Genomic DNA, 23603 nt, shown 5'->3' on the forward strand with positions numbered 1-23603 from the left:
GGGGTGACAGACATTTATGGCATATCCACTGGATATGCTATAAATGTCTGACAGATGTGGGTCCCAGCATTGAGACCTGCAGCTATCTTGAGATTGGGGGTCCCTAGACCCTGTCCCTGCCTGTTTTTAGTGTAATAACAACAGATATGTCACCACTTCAGTCCTCAATTGCTCCATCTTTGTCACTTCATGGACGTTCACACTGTACTCCATGGGACAGTAAACTACATATATATGTAATTTAAGCCATTTACCTCCTCTACTAATATTTTTTTATCGTTATCTGAATTTTTTTCTTCTTCACTTCGGAATCAGATGTTTCTGCAGACATTTTGTCTATTTTTTTTTCAGTCACGCTTTCATGTGTAACACGTCCTGCGACACCAGTTGTTCCTCATGTTTTACAACTAAATGATGGTTTAATGGACAGGGGAGATCAGTATTTGACCTACTTTCCTCTACTTGAGGGCATTTGCTGCTTAGAAATATGTTAAATAAAGAAGCCATGTTCACTGGAACAGTTATTTGACAAGGGGAGCTATCCACAAGTTCATTCATGTTGATATTCGTTCTGTCACCTTACAAGTTCTGAAAAAATGCACGTGCGTCGAAGCAGTGTTACTGATGCACAAAAATTCCTATAGTCCGTGCGCCAAAATTGTAAATGTGTCTAGTTTTAACAAATTCAGTTGTTAACTTAGATGGCGCAAATGTAAACAGTATTAGTAAATGTGCCTCACTGTATGCAGTTTACTAATATTTTCCTTAATATAGTTTAATAGTTTACTTAGGTTCAGTTTTGAGGTGTCAGATTTGTTAGTGTTTCATTGCAGCTTCCCCAATAAAAATTCACAACAATTTACAGTACAATACATGTGGATACAATTTTGAAAAACCCCGTCCACATGTAGTTGAGAAAATCTGAGCAAAATTCAGAGCATGCTGCGGATTTTCAAAATGCAATGCAAAGGGTGAAATTTGTGACAAATCCGCCACAAAATCTTCGACAAAATCTAAGCTGGAAAAGCTCTCCTACGTCTGTATTTACCCGCGGGACGGTCTCACTTGCAGTCACAGCTACCGTGGTTTCCTGTTACCCGAGCACAATGCATTGTGGGACCTCAAATGGCCCTTGCATACATAGAGCTCAGATGTCTGGTCGCATGTCTGATAGCAGAGTATATTTAAACCAGTATCTGTTCCAAAGGATGAATGCTAAAAACTAAATGAAATAATTCAGAATCAGTACTCAACAATTTATGTATAGACTTAATCAGTGAAATTTAATTGAAAGCAGAATTGCAATGACATGTTATTAGATAATGGTCATATCCAAGAAGTTTTCAGCAGCTCCTTAGTGAAGCAGATGATAAATTCTGTGCACCCTGTTGGGATAAAAATGTTAACCATGGTTATGTGACAAGAATCTCAATCTAAGTATAGATATCTTGTTACTGTCCTACAAAAGATACAATATATTAAACAAATGAGAGCTTTTAAAAGCTTTGCCATATATACCATTATTCACACAAATGGAGAACTGTTTAATCTATTTACAAAAAGAGAAGCCTGGAACATATCACAGTCTTTTGATGTAGGAGCCATATCACAACATAATATATGCAATAGTCTCCACTTCTAGTTGCATAATACAAAAGCATAGCAATGACTAAAGAAGAAAATGTTACAGACTGCTTTGTATCTAATTTCACTAACATTTTCACACAGATTTTACACAGTTCGCTACAGAGAAAAGAATAAGGATTGGCTTTTCCAGCTGTGCCCAACAACTGAAACAGTAGTAGACAACTTGAAGCCAAACACTATATATGAATTTGGCGTGAAAGACAATTCAGAAGATGAAATCTGGAGCAAGCCTCAAACTCATAAGACAAGTCGTAAGTTTCATCAGTATAAATTGTTTTATATTTCATGAAATGCCATGAGTAATATCTTCTGGAGAAAAGTTTTTACATTTAGTATGTCTTTCTGCATATAGAGGTTGATTTTTATATTATTAGTTACAGGGCAGGCCTTAGGGGTGTGCGACCTGTGCGAGTGCACAGGGTGCTGCACCTTCCCAGCATGTAGGGGGCGCCACTGGGCTCTGCGTCTTCTCTGTCCTCTGCCTCTTCTCTGTCCTCTGCTCTTAGTTACACACACAGTGTAAACAAGAGCCGAGGAGCAAGAGAAGAGAAGGAAGCTCCGCCCACAGCCCATCATGCAAGAAGCCTGTGATCCTGTCAGCAAGGAGAGATGGTAATTGCCTATGTGTGTCTATATGTCTCTGTATGTATATGTGTGTATATAAGTCTCTGTGTTTGTATGTGTATATTACAGTGTGTGTGTGTGTGTGTGTGTGTGTGTGTGTGTGTGTGTGTGTGTGTGTGTGTGTGTGTGTGTGTGTGTGAGTATATATGTGTCTGCATGTTTGTCTCTTTGTAAGTGTGTGTTCAAAATTAACGTATAACAGATAAAATCAAGATATACCATGCTACCCCTTATATACTGTGCCGCCCCTATATACTATGCTGCCCCTTAAATACTATGCCATACTCTATATTCTATCCTATCCCTTATATACTCTGTTTTCCCCTATATACTATGCTGCCCCTTATATACTATTCTGCCCCTATATTCTATGCTGCCCCCTATATACTCTGCTGCCCCTTAAGGGAAACACCACATTTTCATATTTGGTATTGTATAATCTATAAAACTTTAACCAATTAATGGCAATTAATTCATGTGATTAAACTTTTTAAAGTGTATCTCCAGTCTGGAGGTGTGTGTGTATATATATATATATATATATATATATATATATATATATATATATATTTATATATATATATATATATATGCCTCTGTGTGTGTTTATATGTGCCTGTGGTTATAGTTATCAGGGTGTGTTATATGCGGTGTTAGATAGTACTGAAGGTATCATCTGCTACATTATCTGTACTCAGAGAGTTATCACTGTGTTATCTGTGGTGTTACATAGGACTGCATGTATCATCTACTACATTATCTGTACTCAGAGAGTTATCACTGTGTGTTATCTGTGGTGTAATATAGGGCTGCAGGAGACATCTACTACATTATCTGTACTCAAAAAGTTATCACTGTCTCATCAGCGGTGTTACATGGGACTGCAGGTAACATCTACTACATCACCTGCACTGTGTATGTGTATGTATATATATATATATATATATATATATATATATATATATATATATATATGCGTCTGTGTGTTTACATCCACTACATTACCTGTACTCAGAGTTATCACAGTATTATCTGTGGTGTTACACAGGACTGCATGTGAAATCTACTACTTTATCTGTACTGTGTATACATGTGCCTGTGTGAGTATATATTGGTCTGTATGTGAATGTGTCTTTGTGCTTGTATATATGTGCCTTTTATGTATTTGTATATGTTCCTGTCTATGTATTTATGTGCCGGTGTGTGTGTGTGTGTGTGTGTGTGTGTGTGTGTGTGTGTATATATGTGTCTGTATGTCTATATATTTACCTGTATGTTTGTATGTATGTATGTAATCCAGAATGTGTATATATATTTGCCTGTTTGTCTAAATATATGCCTTTATGTATGTGCAGTATATATGTTCCAGTATGTGCGTGTCTATATATATGGTTAATTTTTGGTTTGTATAGGGCAGCAACAGAGAGCCCCGCACAGGGCGCCATCCAACCTAAGGCCGGCCCTCATTAGTTACATAAAAGAGGAATGCTGCCTTCACAATTCTGCAGAAATAACTGAAGCTTATAATTTCCAGTGTTTTCAATCAGTAATTAATCTGTCAGCTCTCCTATGCTATACTATTTATGTACAGCATAGGATAGAGGGGCAGACGATGAGCTCGGCAATATATAGTTTTTATTATTTGATATAATATTTTTTGTGAAAAGCTGTTTAAATGCTGCCAGGACTAATAGATAAAGCCTTTGAGTCCTGCTCCCCCCGCCCACAAACAGATTTCTTTGTACATACGTATTTATAAGTCATTTACTTTGTGTGGGTGGTAAATTCAGGACTCAGAGGCTTGCATTTAAACAGTTTTTACTTGAAAATATCAAATAAAATAGAACACTATTATTCGCATATTTTCGAGCACAGTTTCTTTACCTCTATATCACCCTGATCTGAGGTAGGATAGTGTAGGACAGTACTTCTCAAACTGAAAGGCGCTGCTGGGTAGTCAGTTTTGACAAAAGTGATCATGTACTGCACATAGATAAAGTAGTAAAAGTACAGGATTTTAAAGTGCTTTAGGTCCAAGTAAAGATGGCCAATGGTGTAGTTAGAAGTGCTTTATTCGGGCATGGCCACACGTGGCGGATTTCCTCCGCAACTGTCCGCATCAATGCCGCAGCTAATCCGGGTTGCGGATTACGGCTGCGGATCTGCCCAAAATGTGCAGAAAATTGATGCGGACTAGCTGCTGCGGACTGCGGGAAAAGTGCTTCCCTTCTCCCTATCAGTGCAGGATAGAGAGAAGGGACAGCACTTTCCCTAGTGAAAGTAAACGAATTTCATACTTACCGGCCGTTGTCTTGGTGACGCGTCCCTCTTTCGGCATCCAGCCCGACCTCCCTGGATGACGCGCCAGTCCATGTGACCGCTGCAGCCTGAGCTTGGCCTGTGATTGGCTGCAGCCGTCACTTAGACTGAAACGTCATCCTGGGAGGCCGGACTGGAGACAGAAGCAGGGAGTTCTCGGTAAGTATGAACTTCTATTTTTTTACAGGTTGCTGTATATTGGGATCGGTAGTCACTGTCCAGGGTGCAGAAACAGTTACTGCCGATCACTTAACTCTTTCAGCACCCTGGACAGTGACTATTTACAGACGTCTCCTAGCAACGCTCCCGTCATTACGGGAGCCCCATTGACTTCCTCAGTCTGGCTGTAGACCTAGAAATACATAGGTCCAGCCAGAATGAAGAAATGTCAAGTTAAAAAAGCAAGACGCATCCGCAGCACACATAACATGTGCATGACAGCTGCTCACTTCATTGCGGAAATTAGAATCTCCATTGAAGTCAATGGAGAAATTCCGCCATGAGTCCGCCACTGCTCCGCAACAGACAGAGCATGCTGCGGACACCAAATTCCGCTCCGCAGCCTATGCTCCGCAGCGGAATTTTACGCATCGTCTAAACGAACACTGCTAAATCAAAGTGGAAGTCAATGGAGAAACGGCTCCGCTGCGGATTAACGCTGCGGAGTGTCCGCAGCGGAATTTAAGTGAAATTCCGCCACGTGTGAACCCTTTCTTCAGGTACTACGCGTTGCGGCTCCGGACCGGAGCGTTCATCAAAAGAAATAATATGGAAGGGTAAAAGAAGCATCACGTTAAGGCTTAGAAAGTGCAGGGGGGGGGGGGGAATGGTTCATACCAGGTTAAAACTGACGTCATCAGGTCAGAGTCTGATTAACAGTTGTGTATTGCATAATAGGAAGCAGTAACAGGTGATAAATACATTTAAAAAAAATCTAATATATGCCCTAAATAAGGCATATGTAAAAAAATATACCTGGGTGAAAGGAAGAATAAAATGCAATACAATAAAATCCTAGTAAGCAAGGTATCATAGTCTCGGAACGGGGTAATTGTGTTCTGTGAGCACCTGTAAATAGCCGACAGCCTGGAAGGATTTCTATATTGGCAGAGCATCAAAGCTAGAAAAAAACGGGACAGAGACTTTGTCAGTGATGCAGGGTAAAACTCAGAGTATAGACCGACAGCTATGGTTGCCACACCAACTAGACGCTTAGAGAGAGCGGTTGTAAAAGTATGTGCTCATGGACAAGTAGCAAGCAGGGCCAGTGTCTGGCGCGTTGGACGCCCGGCATTGGTACCCTGGGTGCAGATCAGCGATTAGGAGCCACCTGTCACGGATGGTTGCCATTACAACTAGACGATTGACAGGAGGAGCGCGTCCGTGCAGCATAAAGCCATCCCACCATCTCCTGGTGAGATGGCATTATGCAGCACAGATGCACACCTCCTGTACATTTACTACTTTATCTATATACTTTTACGGACAAAGGTCGAGCAACACCAGATTAGCATTGGCACTCGCTTTTCACATTATTGTGTCTGACTAGCACAATTACATCAGATGAGCACACACCTAACATTTTGACTCCTATGGAGCGCTGAGTCTTTTTTCTCTTCAATTTAGTCTCCATATACTGCACATACATTCCTCTAGCTGCACCAATCTCTGGTTTAGCAACAGAATATAATTATTTTGTGCTCATTTTAATGTTATACTGGGTTTAAGAGACAAATTAAAGATAAATTCAGATATTTTTTGCATTTTGGCTTGGACTTCGACCAATGGTGCTCTGGAATCACTGTCTGGTTAGGGCCCCAGGTGAGGCCCCATTAGAAAAAGGTTGAGAAGCCTTGGCATAGGGAACCTGGCAGATCTACTTTAAAGAGAACCTTTCACCTCCCCATACATGTGCAGCTGAGTGCAGCATGTAATGGGGAGGGCTGAACAAATCCTGGGGCACTTTAAAAAAAAATTCTACCACCCTCCGTTATTTAGATATCGGTGCCGTTATATTTGACGCCTGATATTTAAATAGCTCCTGAACTGTCAAAGGGGCGTGTACTGGCAAGGGGGCGTGTTACTATGGCTGTGACACTGTCCAATCAGATATGGACAATGTTACAGCAAGAGCGAGGAGAGAGAGTGTGCGCACGCGCGTGCACGCTCTCACTCTTCAGCTTTCAAGATTAGTCTTCTGCCGAACTGGCAAGGAGGCATGTCACTGCTATGGATAGTGTAAAAGCTGTGGAGAGGAGAGCGTGCTCTCATCTCTTCAGCTCATCAGTCTTGTATTGTCTGCCGAACTGGCAAGGGGGCGTGTCTCTGCTACGGACAGTGTAAGCGCTCCCCAGCACTTACACTGTCCGTAGCAGTGACACGCCCCATTGCCAGTTCGGCAGACAAAGTACAAGACTGATCTCTCACAAGAGCTGAAGAGACGAGAGCACGCATGCGCGCTCTCCTCTCCACAGCTCTTACACTGTCCGTAGCAGTGACACGCCCCCTTGCCAGTTTCGGTGAAAAGACTGATCTTCAAAGCTGAAGAGTGAGGGAGCGTGCGCGCGCGCACAGTCCCTCTACTCGCTCTTGCTGTGGCACTGTCCATATCTGATTGAACAGTGTCACCACCATAGTAACATTCCCCTTTGCCAGTACACGCCCTGTTGACAGTTCAGGGGTCATTTAAATATTGGGCGCCAAATATAATGGCACCGATATCTAAATAACGGAGGGAGGTAGAAAAAAGTTGTAAAGTGCCCCAGGGTTTGTGAAGCCCTCCCCTTTACATGCTGCACTCAGCTGCACATGTATGGGGAGGTGAAAGGTTCTCTTTAAGTAGAAATAGAACTGAACCCATATAACTGCACCTATGTGCTGAGGTCATATTCTGTTTCACACCCTTTTTCTCATTAGAAATTATGTCAGTCTTAAGTAAAAGCCATTGAACACATGAGTATAAAAGTTTTGGGTGGCATTTTCACAATGTGCCATGTGTCTACTTTAGGAAAATATACACTACCGTTCAAAAGTTTAGGGTCACTTAGAAATTTCCTTATTTTTGCAAGAAAAGCACAGTTTTTTTCAATGAAGATAACATTAAATTAATCAGAAATACACTCTATACATTGTTAATGTGCTAAATGACTATTCTAGCTGCAAACGTCTGGTTTTTAATGCAATATCTACATAGGTGTATAGAGGTCCATTTCCAGCAACCATCACTCCAGTGTTCTAATGTTACATTGTGTTTGCTAACTGTGTTAGAAGGCTAATGGATGATTAGAAAACACTTGAAAACCCTTGTGCAATTATGTTAGCACCGATGTAAACAGTTTTGCTGTTTAGAGGAGCTATAAAACTGACCTTCCTTTGAGCTAGTTGAGAATCTGGAGCATTACATTTGTGGGTTAGATTAAACTCTCAAAATGGCTAGAAAAAGAGAGCTTTCATGTGAAACTCGACAGTCTATTCTTGTTCTTAGAAATGAAGGCTATTCCATGCGAGAAATTGCCAAGAAACTGAAGATTTCCTACAACGGTGTGTACTACTCCCTTCAGAGGACAGCACAAACAGGCTCTAACCAGAGTAGAAAGAGAAGTGGGAGGCCCCGCTGCACAACTGAGCAACAAGACAAGTACATTAGAGTCTCTAGTTTGAGAAATAGACGCCTCACAGGTCCTCAACTGGCAGCTTCATTAAATAGTACCCGCAAAACGCCAGTGTCAATGTCTACAGTGAAGAGGCGACTCCGGGATGCTGGCCTTCAGGGCAGAGTGGCAAAGAAAAAGCCATATCTGAGACTGGCTAATAAAAGCAAAAGATTAATATGGGCAAAAGCACACAGACATTGGACAGAGGAAGATTGGAAAAAAGTGTTATGGACAGACGAATCGAAGTTTGAGGTGTTTGGATCACACAGAAGAATATTTGTGAGACGCAGAACAACTGAAAAGATGCTGGAAGAGTGCCTGACGCCATCTGTCAAGCATGGTGGAGGTAATGTGATGGTCTGGGGTTGCTTTGGTGCTGGTAAAGTGGGAGATTTGTACAAGGTAAAAGGGATATTGAATAAGGAAGGCTATCACTCCATTTTGCAACGCCATGCCATACCCTGTGGACAGCGCTTGATTGGAGCCAATTTCATCCTACAACAGGACAATGACCCAAAGCACACCTCCAAATTATGCAAGAACTATTTAGGGAAGAAGCAGGCAGCTGGTATTCTATCTGTAATGGAGTGGTCAGCGCAGTCACCAGATCTCAACCCCATAGAGCTGTTGTGGAAGCAGCTTGACCGTATGGTACGCAAGAAGGGCCCATCAAGCCAATCCAACTTGTGGGAGGGCCTTCTGGAAGCATGGGGTGAAATTTCTCCCGGTTACCTCAGCAAATGAACAGCTAGAATGCCAAAGGTCTGCAATGCTGTAATTGCTGCAAATGGAGCATTCTTTGACGAAAGCAAAGTTTGAAGGAGAAAATTATTATTTCAAATAAAAATCATTATTTCTAACCTTGTCAATGTCTTGACTATATTTTCTAGCCATTTTGCAACTCATTTGATAAATATAAGTGTGAGTTTTCATGGAAAACACAAAATTGTCTGGGTGACCCCAAACTTTTGAACGGTAGTGTATGTGTGTGGCTACAATAGGATTTTATTATTTTATAATTACGGTTTTATTTGTGTTTCTCAAAAGTTTTAAAACTTGTCCCAGAACCCCAAACAGCAAAAAAGTTTGATGGCTGCATTCATTTAAATGCCACAGCTATGAGGTGTTTTAGAAAAAGCACTGAGTTAAGCTTGTCCCTCTGCTGGAGATCTTTATGCCAGGCTGCTGCTTTATGTCCCTCTGCTGAATTGAGCAAGGTTAAAGGTTATAAAAAGTCTACAGAACTGTTTGTCATCGTTTCTTTTGAACTTACAAAGACCAGTGCTCCACAATGGAAGTAAAATACTGAAACACTATATGAACAGATCATACAAAGTAAATATTGTTTCAATTATTGTTATTTTATTATTTTAAGTACTTATACGTTATCGTATCAGTAAATATGCTTCTAATATATATGAAAAAAATCACGTGACATACCATGCCCCAACCTAAACAGTCTGAAATCCCCACCCTTCCTAAACGGTGCATCCTAAACCGCGCATTATTAAAGGAATGCAGCTTCTATTTGCAAGCAAGATACAAACAAAACAATTGGCGGGCAGACATTCTGTTTCTTAGGGAGAGAAAAGGTTGATAAATGATCTGTTGAGTGACATTTTAAAAGTTGACTCTCTTATTTTTACAGCTAAAGGTAAAGAAAATGGGAACATAGAAAACACCTATAAGATTCCAAAAGGAACATTACAGGTATGTCTGCCCATGTAAGAATTTAGCGTCATAGTAACAGTGTCCATTGTGCAGCTCTCTGCATCTGTCCGAGTTCGGGTGTCCCACGATCTAGTCCACGCCTAGTGAGATGACCGTTGGCCGCTGCATCTTGGTGGGTAATCGCTACAGAGATGGTCAGGCTGCCAGAAACAGCCAGGGTCGCTGAGCTAAGCTGTTTCTGTAACTTCCTTAGACATGAAAAGGCGTTATTGAAACAGCATAGCACAGCGAGCTCGGCCATTTCTGTAAGCCTGGCCCCTTCCACTGTGTCATTTTGTGACTGCCTGATCTAGGTTTAGGCTTCCTACCCATTAGACAGCATTAGTAATCGTGGGCCGGTGTTCTGAAATAAGGGACTCTCAACTGCTGTCTTAAAGGGAATGTGTTGCCAGCAAAACATGTTTTTTTTTTTTTAATTAAACATTTAGTGTGTAGGTGATTAAACATTGTTCAAATTTTTTTTATTTTTTTCACGAGTCAGGAAATATTATAAATTAGATTCTAATTTATAATATTTCCCATTGCTGGTCACTAGATGGAGCTATTCCCAAAATTGCAGCATTGCATGTGGTAAAGCAACCACATTGCTTTTTGCTGCAAAATTGGGAAAAAAGCACTCGCTCTAGTGAGCTCTGAGAATCCCCCCTCCTTTATCCTGGCTAGTGCCGGGATAAACGAGGGGATTGAACGGTCTAACCTCCTACACTGTGTGTCGCCATTTTTTGAGCTAACACACAGTGTAGTAGGTTTAAAAATAACAGAGGAAAAAGGAAATGGGAGGAAACCTCCAGCTCACCAATCTAACACTCCAGTGTTTGTAGTCGCCCGGATCGACCGCGACGGCACACGGCAACAATTGAAGAAAAAACCAGAGGAGATCCAGCGATGAAGATGTTAACAGGAAAAACTAGGTTTCCACTTTATTGGAGTACAAGATAAATGCTTGAAAAACACCAGGAGGAAAAGACAAGGTGGTGATATGCGGCAATAGATAGCCAGTAGTAGGTTTACATACAGTAGTAAACACACACAAACACGAACATACATAGAAATCTCTTACCTGCTCCTGCCGCCGCGGCTCCCTCCGGCCCATCCGCTCCGTCTGCTGCCGCTGGTCCAAGTGCACAAGTCCGGAAGCCGCGACCGGAAGTAGTAATCTTACTGTCCGGCCGCGACTTCCGGTCCACAGGAAAATGGCGCCGGACGGCGCGCATTTCAAATTGGACTGTGTGGGAGCGGCGCATGCGCAGTTCCCACACAGACGGCGTACACAGAAGTGGATGGGACGGGCCCCGTTCGCAGTCCCTATGGGACTGTGGATGCCGTATTCCATGTCTGTATGTGTCGTTAATCGACACATACAGAAATGGAAAAAAAAATGGCAGCCCCCATAGGGAAGAAAAAGTGAAAAAATAGAAAAAAGTAACACACAAACACACAAATAAATAAAAACGTTTTTAATAAAACACTAACATTAAACTGACATGGAAAAAAAATTTGTGGTGACACTGTTCCTTTAAAGTATAGTATCAATGTTGTTTGGTAATTCTGTATCCAAAAATGTTTGGTTATTTATCCATATTTTCATGAGCTTGGAAAATGGATTTTGTTTTTAGTTATTTAATTTCAACAACATACATGTCAAATAAGTGTGTAAGTGGAGAGAGAAAAAAATGTTTATGCAGGACTAGTAATAAAAGACACTACACAATTTACAATATTGGTTTCTAGGAAATAAAATGTATTTTTACTGAATGAAAATTGTGTACACTGACTGGAATAATACATTTGGCAGGATTATGAAATAAATTGAATTTAAGATTCCTAGGCCAGTCCACATTTTCATATACAGTGAAATAACTGAGAAACAGAACAGCTGACTCCTTAGACCAGTATTCCCCATGCATGAGGCTTTTTAGCTGTTGGCGGCATCAAGATACTGTGGTCCACCTACCACATTAGGGATGTCTTGGCATTACTGAATCTTGACCTTGTTGCTGTCACTTGACTTCTGGGTCAGGACTATATGAAAAGCTCTTAGAACTGCAGCCAGAACTTTTGAGCTAGACCTTGCAAAAGCACAGTACAGTACCCCTGCCACTTGGCATTTTTCTGTGGCCTGTCCTGTGCTTAACATGGAAAGTTGTTCCTCCCCCAACTGAGTCCTTGTCAAATAAGCAGAATTCAAGTTACCATGATATACTGTACACTGTTTTGCCATAAAATTAAACCCCCCACCTGCCTAATATTGTGTAGGTCCCCTTTACAATGCCTCTGCCGACTTGCCTTATTCCCATAGTGCATTCTGATGTCACTTATTCCCCAGACAAGTGACGTACATAAAGAAAAAATATCAGTTATCAGACCAGGTCACCTTCTTCCATTGCTCCACGGTCCAGTTCTGATGCTCACATGTCCATAACGTGCGCTTTCAGTAGTTGACAGGGGTCAGCAGGGGAGTTCTAACTGGTCTTCGTGTACACAGCCACAAATGCATTAAGCCGCAATTCACTGTGATTCTGACACCTTTCTATCATAGCCAGCAATAACTTTTTCAGCAATTTGTTCTACAATAGCTCTTCTTTGGGGTTGGACCAGACTGGTTAGCCTTTGCTCCCCACAAGCATAAATGAGCCTTCGGCGCTTATATTGGGTTTTACACTGGGAGATTATTATGCAGACGAGTGTTCATAGAATGCTCGTTGTCGATAATTGCCCTGTGTAAAAGGGCAGCGATCAGCAAATGAACGAGCAAACGCTTGATCATCTGCTGGTCGTATTGTTTTAAAAAAGTTAAATATTTTCGTTGTCGGCAGCACCTCTCCCTCTCCCCCTCTCAGGGAGACGCGCTGCCGACATAATAATAATGTAACGACCGCTCGTACCCATCCATAGTTCCGTGTGACGGAAGCAAACAAGCCCCGATCAACGATCTCTCGTTGATCGGTGCTCACTGCACTGGCTGAATATCGGCAGGTTTAAAAGTCCCTTATGACTCTATCGGCGTCTCACTGATATTCCTTTCTTGGACCACTTTTGGTAGGTACTAACAACTGCATACCTGGACCATCCTACAAGACCTGTCATTTTGGAAGTATCTCACCCAGTCATGTTGCCATCACCTTGTCAAAGTCGCTCAGATCTTTACACTTGCCCATTTTTCCAACTTCCAACACATCAACTTCAAGAACTCACTGTCCACTTGCTGCCTAATATATCCCACCCCTTGACAGGTGCCATTGTAACAAGATAATCATTGTTATTTACTTCACCTGTCAGTGGTTTTAATGTTATGGCTAAAAGGTATAAGTTGTATTAGAGAAGTGATCCCCAGCCTGTGGCTCTCCAGCTGTTGCATGGATATATCTCCCAGAAGGCTCTGACAACTGAAGGCTGGAACACTACACAGAGATTGCTATCACTCCGATCAGTCCCTGTTTCCAATGGGGCTTACAACCTAAATTTTCTATTTTAAATGCACAAACTAGGGTCACTTTAATTGGAAGCCAGTTAACCTATCTGTATGTTTTTAGAGTGTGGAAGGAAACCATAGTGCAGGTAGGAAAATCATACACACATGTACACAACATTCAAACTTCAAGTAGATGTTGTCCTTGTTCGGAAATTAACCCAGAACACCAAGTCAACAGTGCAAACCACTGAGCCACCATGCTGCCTTAATGTATTAATCATATTAATCTAATATCTTTCTGCAGTATTTCTTAAACTAAGACCAACATAAAATAATCTAAAATGATTAGATATGTTGCTAAAATTACTTTGTTACAGTACAGCCAACTGTAGTTCAAAGGGATTAAATGATTTAAACAAAATAATACTGCCCTGATGGCCAGTCCTGGCTAGTCTGAATTTCTGTTTCTTTTGTTACTAAGTGCAGAGCTGGAAAGCACCGTCTTCAGCCTCCGCAGTCCTACATAGCAAACTTAATCTTTTCAATGACTGATGACAGGATTGAGTTTCTGTCTCATTATTTGAGTGGTCTGATTATGTATCCTAGCAGCGTAAGTATCTTTTCTATAAACTGTACTCCCATCAGAGACATTTATGACATATCCACAGGATACGTAACTACCATTAAGTTCTATGAGACTTACGGAAACAGCGCAGCTCAGCGAGTTACGATGTTTACGTAAGTCGAGACCATATAACGTTTTTCATGGTCGGAATTTACCTCATTCAACTGCAACACACAGCGGCTGAACGGGATTTAGGGGGCCCGTTCTGGAGATAGAGGTGGGACCTGCATCTATCTGACATTTTACACGGCCAATTATCGGGCAAACGAGCATTCACAGAACACTTGTTCCCGATCATAGCCCTATTTAAACAGGGCAACAATGAGCCGATGAATGAGCAAACACTCGCTTATCGGCTGACTGTATCATTTATACAGCACAAAATATTATAATTGTCATCAGCACATCTCCCTTTGTAAACAGCGAGAAAAGCTGCTGACATGATAGAAATGTATGGGAACAAGCAATCGTAGTAACGAGCGCTCGTCCCCATACATAACTCGTTTTGCCGTGTAAGAGAACCCTTACATTGTGTTTGCCAAAAGGCTAAAGACTGCTGCTCTCGTGTCATCTCACCCTTTATCCTTCTCAGCATTTCATTTTTAAAGTCTATGTATACATGTGCACTTAAAGAGGCTCTGTCACCACATTATAAGTGCCCTACCTCTTACATAATGTGATTGGCACTGTAATGTAGATAACAACAGTGTTTTTTTATTTTGAAAATTTTTAAAAGCAAGTTATGAGCAATTTTAGATTTATGCTAATTTGTTTCTTAATAGACAACTGGGCGTTTTTTACCTTTTTACCAAGTGGGCGTTGTAAAGAGAAGTGTATGACTCTGACCAATTCTGTGCTGTGAGAGTAAGTCCCACACAAACTTTACCGAAGTGTTGGGAGTGTGAATAGACATCACGTCCTGGCTGGAGGTGATGTCTATTCACTCTCAAGACACTTCAGTAAAGTTAATGCGGGTGTATGTGACAGCACAGCGTGATCTCGCGAGTGAGTACAAATGGACATGAATTGAGAGAAGTGTATGACGCTGATTGGTCAGCGTCATACACTTCTCTTTACAACGCCCACTTGGTAAAAAGGTAAAAAACGCCCAGTTGTCTATAAATAAACAAATTAGCATAAATATAAAATTGCTCATAACCTGCCCAAAAATGATCGGTATTCAAAATAAAAAACACTGTTGTTATCTACATTACAGTGCCGATCAGATTATGTAGGAGATAGGGCACTTATAATGTGGTGACAGAGTCTCTTTAACCCTTTCAGGACCGAGCTCATTTTGGCCTTCAGGACCAGCCCCATTTTTTCAAATCTGACGTGTCAATTTATGTGATAATAACTCTGGAATGCTTTTGCCTATCCAAGCGATTCTAAGATTGTTTTCTCGTGATATATTGTACTTTATGTTAGTGGAAAAATGTGATCAATAAATTCATTGCTTATTTGTGAAAAACACCAAAATTTAGAGAAAATGTGCAAAAATTATGATTTTTCTCATTTTAAATGTATCTGCTTGTAAAAAGATAGTAATACCACACAAAATAGTTACTATTTCACATATTCCATATGTCTACTTTATATTTGCATCATTTTTTGAACATTATTTTATTTTTCTAGGACGTTACAAGGCTTAGAACTTTAGCAGCAATTTCTCACATTTCCAAGAAAATTTCAAAAGGCTATTTTTCCACGGACCAGTTCAGTTCTGAAGCGGCTTTGAGGGCCTTATGTACTAGATAGACCCCATAAATCCCCCCATATTATAAATTGCACCCCTCAAAGTATTTTAAACAGCATTCAGAAAGTTTCTTAACCCTTTGGCTGGATTCACACGAGCACATTACGTCCATAATGGACGGACGTATTTCGGCCGGAAGTCCCGAACTACTGTCCCGTACTGTAATCATGTTTTCAGTACGGGACAGTAGTTCCACGGAGAGGCAGGGACTCCTAGCATCGTACATAACTATGATGCTAGGAGCCCGGCTCCCTGCAGTGTGTTCGGTCCGGGTCTTCCGGCCGAAATACGTCCGTCCATTACGGACGTAATGTGCTCGTGTGAATCCAGCCTTTAGGCGCTTCACAGGAATGAAAGCAAAGTAGAGGGGAAATTGACAAATAATTTTTTTTTTGCTGAAATTCATTTGTAATACATTTTTTTCTGTAACACAGAAGGTTTTACCAGAGAAATGTAACTCAATATTTATTGCCCAGATTCTGCAGTTTTTAGAAATATCCCACATGTGACTCTAGTGTGATAATGGACTGAAACACCGGCCTCAGAAGCAATGGAGCACCTAGTGGATTTTGGGGCCTCCTTTTTTTAGAATATATTTTAGGCACCAATTCAGGTTTGAAGAGGTCTTGTAGTGCCAAAACAGTGGAAATCCCCCAAAACTGACACGGTTTTGGAAACTACACACCTCAAGGAATTTATCTAGGGGTACAGTTAGCATCTTGACCCCACAGATCTTTTGCTATATTTATTGGAGTTTGTCTGTGAAAGTGAAAATATTAAAAAAATAATATTTGCAAGGAATAAAGAATAAAAAGCACCCCAAAACTTGTAAAGATACTTCTCCCGATTATGGCAATACCCCATATGTGGTACTAAACTGCTTTTTGGACCCACGGCAGAGCTCAGAAGGGAAGGAGCGCCATTTGGATTTTCTTGATTGGTTTTCAGTGCCATGTCGCGTTTGCAACACCCTGGAGGAAGCAAGACAGTGGAAACCTCCCAAAAGTGACCCCATTTTCAAGACTACACCCCTCAAGAAATTTTTCTAGGGGTATAGTTAGCATTTTGACTGCACTGAATTTAGTGGAATTAGGCAGTGAAAATAAAATTTACTTTTTTCTGAAAAAACATAGAAATGTTTAATTTTTCAATGAATAAAGGAGAAAAATCACCCCAAAATTTGTAACGCAATTTGTCCTGATTACAGCAATATGCCATATGTGGTAATAAACTGCTGTTTGGACCCACGGCAGGACTCAGAAGGGAAGGAAAATTATTTGGCTTTTGGAGCTCAAATTTAGCTGGAATGGTTTTCGGGTGTCATGTCGCATTTGCAAAGCCCCTGAGGTACCAAAACAGTGGAAACCTCCCAAAAGTCCCTTTAGGGGACTGGAACGAGCGATCATTAGGTCGCTGGTACAATACACTGCAGTACTAATGTATTGCAGTATAATATCATTTTTACAGGCTCCTGTAACAGCGCGATCGCTGTTCCTGTCCATTAGTCCCGGGTGTCAGCTGTAATACACAGCGGAAACCTGCAGAATATGGAGCGGGCACAGCGCATGAGCCCGCTCCATATATAACCCCCCACACCACGACATCCTATTAAGTCGTGGTGCGCGAAGGCGTTAATGCGCAGCGGATGGTGCTAAGTGAAAATTTAAATTTTCCACTGATATGCCATTTTAATGCACAATATGTTGTGCCCAGTTTGTGCCACTGAAGACAAATACCTCATACAATGTTGAGCGGGTTCTCCCGGAAATAAAATATCATATATGTGGACGTAAGCTGTTGTTTGGGCACGCTGTGGGGCTGAGAAGGGAGGGAACGCCATTTGGCTTTTGGAGCGCAGATTGTGCTTGGTAACTGTTCTGTTTGGGGGTTTGCTGGTATTTCAGTTTATAATGTGGGGGCATATGTAATCTGTGCAGAGTACATCAGGACATAATAAGAGGGTATAATAATTCGGTAAATAAATAATCTGCAGATATGTGGTCGATGTCGCACTGATAAATGGCGCCCGATCTTATCTGCTTTTGGACACTGCACAATTTCTGTCCCTATATTCTGAGAGTCAGAACTTTTTTTATTTTTTCTTCCCCGGAGCTGTGCATGGCTTATTTGTTGCGGAACAATCTGTAGTTTTCATTGGTACCATTTTAGGGTACATGTGATTTTTCTTTATCACTTTTTATTAGATTTTTTTGGCAAGCAATGTGACAAAACAAACTCAATTCTGACAATGTTTTTTGTCTTTTTTTTTTTACAGTTTTCACCGTGCGCTATAAATTACATTTTACTTTATTCTGCGGGTCGATACAATTACGGTGATATCATATGTATATCGTTTTTTTATGTTTTGTGGCGTTTGCGCAATAAAATCACTTTTCTATAAAAAAAATTATTTTTTGTGTCACCATATTCTGAGAGCCATAACTTTTTTATTTTTCAGTCAAAAATGCTGTGCAAGGGCTTGTTTTTTGCGGGACGGGTTTTAGTTTTTATTGGTACTATTTTGGGGTACATAAGACTTTTTGATCACTTTTCATTCTATATCTTGGGAGGGTTGATGACAAAAATAGTGTTCACCGTGCGGGAAAAATAATATTATAGTTTTATAGTTTGGGTTTTTATTACTTTTGTTTTTTACTTTTTACTTGTTTTACTTGAAGACCTGGAGCACTGATGGCTGCTATAATACATTACGCTACCTAGGTAGTGTAACGTATTATAAACTGTCAGTGTGACGCTGAGAGTCACACTGACAGGAAGCTTATGAGGACCGACCTCCGGCTGGTTCTCATAGGCTGCCGTGCATGGCAGACCCGGGGGCTGTTGTATGGCCTCCGGTTTTGCCTTATAACCGACTGCAGCACCCGCAATTGGTCCTCGGGAAAGTTTGTTGTAGCAACAAACTTTCCAGTTCGTTGCTACAACAAATTTTCCCTGCGATCACATGACCGGGACCTGAACCAATTAGGTCCCGATCATGTCTCCGGGACCAGAGGCAGGGGCTAACAGCACGATCCGGATGTCAGCGCTACTCTGAGACACCCGGATCGCGCTTTTAACACCCACCGTGAATTCACGTTGGCGCTGCACAGAGCCCAGCAAGCGCCGACGTGAATTTACTATGGGCAGTCGGGAAGCGGTTAAGTGAGCTCAGAGAAAGCTACAAACAAATAGGGAACAAAACAGACATTTTGGCAAAGGAAAGGAACCATAAACAATTATGCAAATATTACATCATTCTAATATACCACATGAAAGCCAGATCGAAATAAGCATATATATTTTTGTCTAGCCATTCACTTGAAGCATTGCATTGTGAGATACAGGTGATAGATTAATTTCTTATTTCCTTGGGATATTTTGAATACAAATATTAGTAAATTAAGTCTGCAATATTCGCTATTAAAACTTTCTTAGAACTAGTGGCATATCTCAGGACTGTAATAAGTGTGTCAACCTAAAGTAAAAGTATCCAGAGTTACTTATTTATTTAATATTATAAATATTTATTTAAACATATATATATTATTTTAATCAATATTAAGTAAGAAAAACTAGTTTAGCTTTCCAGTTTTATATAAGTACAACTTAAAGACTATTTACACTTTGTTTTTTTCAAATCAATGTTTTGTATAAATAATAATTTATGATTTAAATAAATAATGATTTAATAAAAAATAAAAAAAAACTTGCAGAAGTGTACATAGCCTTTAATCTTTGTATAATAAAACATTTTTCAAATACCCTTTTAGGACCTTCATCCATTAGACAGAGTAGAAAATGTCTACAAAGACCATCTCTTACTCTGGAGGACCTGGCACTTTCATGCATTACATAGACAGTACATTGATTTCAATTGACATTGTGTAATGCTTAATTTCCCCTGCTGTGGTGCTACAGGGATTTTGAACACCTGTTGTTGGGTTACACCACAGATTAAAACTGATCGCTGAAGGTCCGAGCAGCAGGGCACCCTGTGATTAGCTAATTGAAATGGAACTCTTCTAACAAAAAGAGATAGTCCAATGCGGGGCAGGTATAGCGCTGACGGCCGCAGACCTACTCCATGCCAGCGGCCGCAGCTGTCAGCCTGTGTATACTCACAGCCAGTGTCCTCCGCCACCTGCCTCCGGGACAGGTAGGGTGCGCATGCGCTCCGGCTATTTCTCAAAGAACCAGCGCGCGCATCAGGAATAGTGCCCCCAACCTATCCCTGCATACTCTGGACTATATAAGGATCTCTACCCGCTTTCCCAGTGTCTGAGCAATGTTGTACTTTCCCAGTATTAGCCTGCAAAGGTACTGTATCCTGTGTCTTTTACCAGTCAATATCCTGAGTCCTGTGGCTACTTCCATTGAGATACCATCTACCTGTGACGGTCTTATACCTGTCTGTCCAGCATCTACACCGTTACGGCAGAATAGCCCAGTGGACCCATAACCCCATTGGACGTTACAACTTCAACCGCTTTAAAGTGCATGCAGCTGACGAACAAGAGTTTGCTCATTCATCGTGTGATTGCTGCCCTCTTTGCACAGAGCAAAGATCAGAGATCAGCGTCCATAAAAGGGCCTTAACCTACACAACCCTATCCAATTTTGCTAAGTGCTACATTTCTTCTCTAGTTCACATATACTACTCCACACGCAACCTTCGCTCTGCCAATGACAACCTCCTCTCCTACCATTCCTAATCACCCCCTCATAATGTCGCATCTAAAACTTATCCTGTGCCTTTTCTCTCTTCTGGAACTTACTCACTCATTCCATCCAACATTTTTCAACAGAATAAACCTTTAAATGCTCAATGAAAACTTACCTCTTGATGTAAATATAAAAAAGACATAAGGTAAACCTTATTTATTTACGAATTTGTGTGGTATCATTATCCATTTTAAAAGCAGAGGTTTCAAATTTAGAAGAATGCAAATTTTTCCAAATTTCCTTTCACACTGTAACAGAAAAAGGCCTTCCTCAAATTGTTCCCACAAAGTTGGAAGCATATAATTGTCCAAAATGTCTTGGTATGCTAAAACATTAAGTTTTCTCTTTCTTGGAACTAATGGGCCTAGGATTGTTTTTTTTGTCAATCTCTGAAAAACAAGCCCGTAGCATTATCTCTCCCCCACCAAACTTTACACTTGGCACAATGCAGTCAGGCAGGTAATGTTTTCCTGGCATTCGTCAAACCCAGACTTGTTCAGCAGACTGCCAGTAAGACAAGCGTGATGTGTCACTCCACAGAACACGTTTCCACTGCTCCAGAGTCCAGTGGCGGCGTGCATTGCACTGATCCATCCAATGCTTGGCATTGTACTGGGTGATGTATGACTTGCATGCAGCTGCTCATCCATGGAAACCTATGCCATGAAGCTCCAAGTACACAATTTTTGTGCGGATGTTAATGCCAGAGGAGCTTTGGAATTCTAAAGTTATTATGTAAGCAGCATTGGCGACTTTTATGCACTGCGCGCCTCAGCACTCTGTGATCCTGCTCTGTAACTTTACGCGTTCTGCCACTTCGTAGCTGAGTTGCTGTGGTTCTTAAACAGGTACAATTTTCAATAATACCACTCGCAGTAGATAGTGGAATATCGAGGCGGGAAGAAATTTAATGAACTGACTTGTTGCCATGTTGGCATCCTATTACAGTATCACGCTCTAATTCAATGAGCTCTTTAGACCAATCCAATTTTTTGCAAATCTTTGTAAGGGCAGACTGCATGGTTAGATTCTTGAATTTATACACTTGTGGCAATGGAACTGAATGAAAAACCTGAATTAGATAATTAAGAGGTGTGTCCCAATACTTTTGTCCATATATTGTATGTACCCCAAAATGATGCCATTAAAATTACAGCTCGTTTCACAAAATAAACAGCCCTCATACGGCTATGTCAACAGAAAATTAAAATGTTATGGCTCTTGGAAAATAGTGTTGCAAAATGATGACCCAGACTAATTTATACCCCAGCAAGACCCTACAGGTAGACTTCATAGATGCAGCATAGCTGATGATGTTTTTGAGCCTTGTTGCAAGTAAAGAAGACAAAAATGAAGCAGTACTGGATCGCGGATATTTTGTACAATACCCAGATTTACCGCAAAAAGCTGATCGTGCACATAATACAGATGGCATTCTATAATGCTTACATGCTATCCTGATGTGCAGGCCAGACAGGAACATTCCTTCAGGTTGTTATCAAGGCCCTAATATTTGGGAACAAGAATGGGGAGAGCCCAAGTACATCTGCCCCAAAACGTCATCATTTCCACTGTGAAACAACTACAAAGTTAACAAATTTCCTAAATGCTGTTTTTAAATACGTTAAGGGGTGCATTTTTGTAAAATAAGTTGATTTTTAGGGGGTTTCTAATATGTAGGCTCCTAAAAACAACTTCAAAACTGAAGTGGTGCCAAAAAATAGGTTTTACAAATTTGGTTAAAATTTTGAAAAACTGCTATTAAACTTAGAATCCTTAACCCCTTGCGTACCTTTGACGTAATAGTACGTCGCTGGCCACTTATGCCAGCGTACCTTCGACGTACTATTACGGCGCAGGAATAAACTGTCACTATGTGAAATCACATAGTGACAGAACAGCGGCGGCAGCTGTCATTGACAGCTAACCGTCTCTGCTACCGGCCTGGGGACCAATTAGCAGTCCCCAATGCCGGCGATTGCTGTGATTGGTCAGTCTCTGAAGACTGACCAATCACAGCCATCTGTGACGTCGTCTGCAGGAGAAAGCTCCTGTCACTTTCTCTGATCTCCTCATTTCTGTGAGATACGTGAGGAGATCAGAGAAAGCAGTGTAAAAAAAAAAAAAACACTTTTTATTAACCCCTTCCCGAAAATGGGCGTATAGTAACGCCCTGAGGATGAAGCGGGCACAGGAGCTGTGCTCGCTCCATCTTCATCGGATGTCGGCTGTAATATACAGCCGACATCCCACTGCAACTACAGCGATCACTGTCCTCTCCGATCGCTGTAGTTTAACCCCTTAAATGCCGCTGTCAATAGCGACAGCGGCATTTAAGTGATAGATACAGAGGGAGGGGGCTCCCTCTGCACCCCTTTGCCCCCCCCGCGAAAAATCGCGGGGTTCTTCTGATGGTTGCAATGGCAACCAGGAAGCCTAGCAACGGCTTCCTGGTTGCCAGGTACGGGAGCCTATTAGGTCCTGCCCAAGGCAGGACGTAATAGGCTCAACTGTCAGTTGTAAAGTGACAGTTACAATACACTGCACTACATCAGTACATACAGAAGTAGTGCAGTGTATTGTGCAGGGGATCAGAAGATCAGATCTTCCAGTCCCCTAGTATGTGTAAAATAAAAAGTGAAAAAAAAGTAAAAAAAAAAGTAAAAAAAAAAGTTTTAGATAAATAAATAAATACAAGTTTTACGTAATAAAAACAATAATCGCCTTGTTTCCCTGATCAAGCCCTTTATAATTAGAAAAAAAATGAAAAAAAAGACAAAAACTAGACATAATAGGTATCGCCGCGTTCGTATCGGCCTGACCTAAAAAAATATCATATTATTTATCCCGCACGGTGAACACCGTAAAAAAAATACCATAAAAAACAATGGCAGAATTTCCTTTTTTGGTCACGTTGTTTCCAAAAAAATGGAATAAAAAGTGATCAAAAAGTCGCGCGTAGCCAAACATGGTACCAATAAAAACGACAGTGTGTCACGCAAAAAATGTATGTACTCCGCACAGATTACATATGCCCCCACATTATAAACTGAAACACCAGTAAAACACTAAACAAAACTACTACCAAGCAAAATCTGCGCTCCAAAAGCCAAA

The 23603-nt window shown here is 41.0% G+C and overlaps 1 protein-coding gene across 1 annotated transcript in view; it reads left to right on the forward strand.

Annotated features, from left to right (window-relative positions):
- ABI3BP (ABI family member 3 binding protein) overlaps positions 1 to 23603 on the forward strand; it is a 365114-nt gene that overhangs the window by 138315 nt on the left and 203196 nt on the right. Inside the window, exons 5-6 of the mRNA XM_075852779.1 lie at positions 1729 to 1898; positions 9892 to 9953. Coding sequence (XP_075708894.1) covers positions 1729 to 1898; positions 9892 to 9953 — 232 coding nt within the window. The remainder of the gene's footprint in view (positions 1 to 1728; positions 1899 to 9891; positions 9954 to 23603) is intronic.

This window comes from Rhinoderma darwinii, chromosome 2 (assembly GCF_050947455.1).
Source record: "Rhinoderma darwinii isolate aRhiDar2 chromosome 2, aRhiDar2.hap1, whole genome shotgun sequence".
NCBI lineage: Eukaryota > Metazoa > Chordata > Amphibia > Anura > Rhinodermatidae > Rhinoderma > Rhinoderma darwinii.